This window comes from Sitophilus oryzae, unplaced genomic scaffold, assembly GCF_002938485.1.
Source record: "Sitophilus oryzae breed Bouriz unplaced genomic scaffold, Soryzae_2.0 scaffold_1318_pilon_pilon, whole genome shotgun sequence".
NCBI lineage: Eukaryota > Metazoa > Arthropoda > Insecta > Coleoptera > Curculionidae > Sitophilus > Sitophilus oryzae.
Window position 1 is genome coordinate 1,340,064 of NW_022145969.1, and position 6,262 is coordinate 1,346,325.

Below are 6,262 nucleotides of genomic sequence, written 5' to 3' on the forward strand. Positions count from 1 at the left end.
TCAAAGGTTGCAGAGATAGTAAATATAGTCCTAAAATTATGAAACTGTCAGGATCTCTAGGAAAATTTAAATGCTTTTAGAATATATACACCTTTATAAAATTAGATAAATCTTTAAAGGCTTAGATATCTTGATTTTGTGAGAAAATTAATTTTTTGGACCCTTGAAAATTAATCTTTTGGACATACCTAAGGCTACTGAGTTAAAGGTCTATGTAAACAAGTATCCAGTTGCTTTTAATTTACATTTATTCTTTTTTTCTACGCCCTTGAATCGTATAAAAAATAAAACTAGTATTTTATAGTAAAATGCTTCATACCCGATTGCCATTTAACTATGTAGTTAATTATTAATAAACAAATATGACTACTTGGAAAACTATTTTTTTTACAGCTCTGAAACAGGTAATTGTAAATTATATAGGAAACACCTGATATAACACTGTACTAGTAAAATACAAGAACTTGACGAGTTGTATTTATTAATGAAATTTTATTCAGGAAATGTCGTGGGTATGTGGCATGGTTTTAATTTGTGTTATCTACCGTGATAAAATTCATAGCCATTTTATTCTGTCTGGAGCTAAAAATGTACATACCCATGGCTGATTATTACCACAAAATTGCGGGAATGTTTTATATAACGTGAAATAAGGCAGACTGCAAGTGATGGTAATATGTACATACATGTTATTTTTGTTCAAATACTTCCGGTTAATACCATTTTATATTAATATTTTTCTAAATGTACGTGACTATGTATTTTATTATTTTATTTATTTTAATAATATACAGTGGTGGCCAAAAGTATGGAAACTTTTTTAATTTGTCATTTTATGCTGAGAAATTAAAATATGAAATAAAACGACTTATATAATCGTGACCTACAAATAATTTCCTACAAAACCTAATACATTTAAATAAAAAATTACAGCGATCAAAAAATATATAAAAAATTATGAATATTTTCTTGGTCAAAAGTAAGGAAACTTAAGAAGAATGTTTATTAAAATTGAAGATAATATAAAAATTACTAATATTTAGTGGAATATCCCTTTGAATTAATTACTTCTCTACATCTTCGTGGCATCGAATCGATTAATCTCGTAGAATCTTTACTGGAAATGGCCGCCCATTCAGTTTTTAGCACTTCCCATAATTCATTTTTATTTGAAATAGAATAGCTTCGAATTTTGCTATCCAAATGGTCCCATAAATTTTCTATGGGGTTAAGATCCGGAGACTGTGAGGGCCAATCCATTAGTGGAACATTATGTTCATTTAACCAATTTTGAACAAACCGAGATTTGTGCTTGGGATCATTGTCTTGCTGGAACAACCATCTGAGTGGCATTTCTTCATCAGCATGAGGCAGCATATTATTCTCCAATATGTCTTTGTACAAAAAACGGTCCATTATCCCATCAATTTTAACAAGAGGACCAACACCTGAGCGAGAAAAACACTCCCATACCATTATACTCCCACCACATGTTTTATTGTGGGCATCTGGTACTTATGGCTGTACCGTGTACCTTTTGGTCTTCGGACATAACGTCTCCCGTCACTACCAAACAGTTGAAACTTGCTTTCGTCGTTAAACAGTACAGTATTCCATTTCTGATAAGACCAGGTGAGATGATCTTGAGCAAATTTAAAGCGGGTCATCCTATTTTTCTTTGATATTAGTGGTTTCTTCACCGCAACTCTTCCAAAAAGTCCCATGTCATCCAACCTTCTTCTCACCGTGCGTGCAGACACCGATATTCCCCTTTCACCCATTTCTCGAGAAATGTCTGTGGATGTTTTTCTTGGATCTCCCATTGATATTCTCTTCATTACTTTCATTGTCCTGGTTGCACAACTTTCTTGGTCTTCCTGACTTAAAAGCTGTTGAAACGTTCCCTGTTTTATTAAATTTACGAATTATTTTCGAAACGGTGCCTTTTAAAATGTTTAAATTTTTACTTATTTGAATTTGTTTATAACCGCTCTTGTATAATTCAACTATTTTATTTTTTAAATCCGTAGAGAAATATTTAGACTTGGGCATGATGTTTATATTTATCTGAAGCAAATCGTACCGTTTATCAGTTTAAACTAAATAATTTTAATGTATTTATTTATGGTTTCCATACTTTTGGCCACAAGAAATCTATTGTTCTCCTACAAAAACTGCTAAACAGATTTTTTTCGCTGTGTAATTTTTGGAATACTTTTATTTGCTGATAAGCTGTTCATTTATATTCCTGAGAGTTTAAGCATAGCAATATTTTCTGTGATATTTTAAAAAGTAAAAAGTTTCCATACTTTTGGCCACCACTGTACATACATTTTATTCATATTTACTCTGTATTTTTCGGTATTTTCAACCATCCAAGTGCAAATGATATTAACCTATATTGTACTGTAATAATGACTTGGATAATGACAATACATTATGCCATAAATAGAACATCCATGTGCTAAAAAAATGTCTTATTCACAATCCATATGGTTACTTTATACATACTTTTTTTGTATTGAAATTACATTGAATTGAAGCTTGCAAAGGTCAGGATTAATCTAGAATCATTAGTAACAAACATCAAGGAGAACCAAGCAAATAATTTTATATAAACTCAGAAGGTATCTTACGTATGTTTTTTTTTATTGTTTATTGTTAAATATAAAGCTCCGCAAAATTTGGTATGGAGCGTCAAGGTGATAAATTTAAACATATTATTGGCTAAAAAAATGTGTAGGGGAGAATAGTGAAAATCGGTCATTTTACTCAGTATTCCCCTACAATAAATCATGTATTTATCTACTTCCTGGTAGAAGATTTCATTTCGCCTATCAACAGGCAGAAATGTTGTTTTTAAATGTTTATAAGTTTGCATGTGTTAGAGTGTAAAGCAATTATTTTTAGTACGTGCATACTAAATCAAATGACTAATTTGTATTAGACATTAAAGAAAAACTGCTATTAAATATGCAGTCCGTCTATTGTTAAAATTTTTATACCAGGATAAAATAATACAAGTTTTAATTCAACGAATATTTATTAACTCGTTATTATCCCAGAATCAGTTATTGCGAGATTTATATATAGCAGAAGAATTAAGTTTTCGACAAGTTTGAGAAATAAAATTAAATTGATTTGATCATAATATGTTAGTTACTGTTACAACAAAGAAAGTGGAAAGTGAAGAATAGAATTCGATATGCAACAAGAGTTTGACGTAACAGAGAAAAAAACTTTATTTTTATTTTGTTGAGGAAATCACGGTTAACTATAGAAAAATGGCATGTGCTAGATGATGCGATAAATACACAGAGAAATTTTACTTCACTTCCTCTTCAAATTCCATTTAAAGTACCTAATAGCTCAGAGTGAAAACTGATAGATATAGTTTTCTATTTTTTTAACTATTGCAAAATAGAGGAATTAGGAAGACATATTTGGCTTCTTTATCGGGATGAAATAATACATCGGGGAATTTTTATAAGTTGGTTTATTAAATAACAGATTACTTTTTACAAAAATTAAGTACGATTTTAATATACAACAGTGCAGGACTAGGCCTCGAAGACTAACATAATTAAATAATGTTTAAAAAATAAATATCTTCGCCTTAAATTTCGTTAAACTATATGGGAGAATCTATATAATACTAGACCACAATATTTTCCTTAAATAGCACATAAAGCAACTTTAGTCGTTAATTTGTTAATGGATTTGACATTTTTTACGCGAAAAACTATTTCAACTTTAAAAATAAATCGGTTATATCATACACGTCCTAAAACCTGATAAAACGAAAACCTGATTTTAATACCTAAACGTAAATAATATCAAAGTTTATGGATTTCCCACTAGTTAAACTATAAACCCGACTCAGCATGTGGGTGCATCGAGGAAAAAACTCGAAAAATTTGCATATTACCACAAAAAAGATTAAATTCGAGAAATGTTCAGTATATTTTGACATTCGATGACTACACTAGCGCGTAATAAATTCAAATCGTTGGTCCCCCTTGATTTCATGTGCTATTTAAAATGTACAAGGTCATCATGGTAGTTTGTTTATTGTTAAAAATTCAGAAACTCAGGTATTTTGGCCTAAGGTTACTTCTGTAATAGGTATTTAGGTATTAAGTATCATGGAATGACATTGAGGGCTACTCTACGTAGTCCAATAGAAATATACTATATACAGTGAGAGCCAGAACTATTCGAACTTTATTATTAAAAAAATATTTAAATCTTCCTACGATATTTAATTCTTCATTGGTGACATCATGTTAATCTTTGTATAGAAAGGAAGAGTGATCTGAGATGATCTCTAAGTTTATTTAAGTAAATTATATAAATTTAGGAGTCTGATAAATAACAGGCAAAATAATTATTATTACTGATAAAATAAATTAAATTTGTAAATAGTTAGAGCTTGGAAATAGTTTTTTTCTTAGGTTTTTTAATGATGCAATAATTCTGGCTACGAGTATTGGCAAAAATCTTCCTTCGTGTAACAAAACAAGTTGACAAACAAAGGCTTAAATTCTAAATTGGGCCTTAGTAAGGCTGTACAACTGTGCATAATTAAACGGTGAAATATTCAGCCACTCCTTTGAACTACAATAAGAAATAAAAAAAACAAATTCTTCAGGTGTGTGTTAAGTTACTGGTTGGTCCTCAGGATCTTCACACTATTACACAGATCGATAGTTATTTTTGTAGCCGCGAAAATTCATAGTTTTTGCACGATATCGAACTTCTGTTTGAAATCCATCGCCTCTTTCTTCGGATCGAACTTCTTCTTGGCGGCTAGCTTCGCTCGAAGTTCAGCCGCGGTCATGCTCAAGTTCAAAGTGCCATTTTCTTCTTTTTTCCCCGTTGGCGTGTGGTGGTTCGTGTGGTTGTTCTCTTGTTTACCATTCGATACGTTTTTCGACGTTTCGTTGTTCGTTGGGATGATGGACTCGTCTTCGGGATCGACCACAAGCAGCTTGGTCTCGTTCGCGTGCTGCTTGATCAGCTCAACCACCTGCTTGTGGGGCTTGTTCAGGATACTCTCCCCGTTTACCTCAAGTATGCGGTCGCCCTGCCTGAGCCCTGCGCTTTCCGCCGGCGACCCTTCGTCAACTTTGCCGATGTACTGGCCGGGCTTGCCCTTTTCCGCGTGCAGGTTGAACCCGTACCCGTCGAAGTCGTCGACTTTTTTGATGTGACACAACCGGGTCTTCGCCTGATTGCCGTTCAGTTTTTCGCTCGACATGATCGATCCTGAGTGATTTTTTTACTGTTCACTGTACGGACACTGGCTAAGGTCAAACGTCAAACCGTCGAAAAAAAGGACATCGCGCGGCCACGGCCCGCTCTTCAAACAGGTAGAACAAGTAGTGTCGTCGACGAACTCGGTGGATTTAAATGGTAGTTCCGATGCCAACTGGCAACAAGCGCTGATTCCGGCTGTCTGCGTACTGCGCTCGGTCGTTCCAAAGACTTCCAATCTGGTTTTTGTTGGTACGATGGGAGTGGTAAGGTGACTGCTAGCGTGCTTAGGTACGGGTTGCGATCCCCGGTCCCCTCTTTACATCGGTACCAACAGCTCTTCACCAGCGACGTACCGTACGCGAGGCACCATCACATTTTTTCACTTAGTATTTTTTTAAATCATTATTGGATTACGTCAACCAAGTCGTTGATTAATAATGTTCATGGACGATTTATATGAACTTTACTTCGAAACGATAGTTATATTAAAGAAACATTCGGGTCAAGTTTCGTTTAGCCGAAATCTGTTAAAAAAGAAAAAAACTTTTTTTTGCCATTTAGGTACCTCAGGGAGTATATTACTGAAAAAATTTTGCCGCGGAAATGCGTCACCATTTTTTGAATGCGGTTTAAAAGTAACGAAATGACATACATGAAAAATTAATATTATTTCATATTTTAGACGTCTTTGTAAATATTAATACGAAAATAAAATTCCGCGGAAATGCTCTGTTGCCATTTTTTGAATACGGTTTAGAAGTAACGAAATGAGATAAATAAAAAATTATATTATTTTATATTGTAGACTTATTTTTAAGCACCGATACAAAAATGAAAATCCGCGGAAATGCCTTGTTTCACCACTATGCAGTGTTCTTCTTCCCGACCTTTGACACAGATCAATGAATAATATCTATTCTTATCAACTTAATATCGCTATGGTCAATAAATGCGAAAATAAAAAAAAAATTGTCAATAAAGCATAAAAACGACAACTAAACCA

General features: G+C 33.2%; 1 protein-coding gene across 1 annotated transcript; it reads right to left on the reverse strand.

Annotated features, from left to right (window-relative positions):
* Nucleotides 1-3,481: 3,481 nt before the first annotated feature.
* Nucleotides 3,482-5,531, reverse strand: LOC115875093 (Na(+)/H(+) exchange regulatory cofactor NHE-RF2). Its single transcript, XM_030890471.1, has one exon. It carries the CDS (start codon nucleotides 5,258-5,260, stop codon nucleotides 4,733-4,735), a length of 528 nt encoding a protein of 175 aa, XP_030746331.1. The 5' UTR covers nucleotides 5,261-5,531; the 3' UTR covers nucleotides 3,482-4,732.
* Between the last annotated feature and the right edge of the window lie 731 nt (nucleotides 5,532-6,262).

What these genes read in the sequence shown, in the direction of transcription:
- LOC115875093 (XM_030890471.1), bottom strand. Translation starts at nt 5,260, where the DNA reads ATGTCGAGCGAAAAACTGAACGGCAATCAGGCGAAGACCCGGTTGTGT.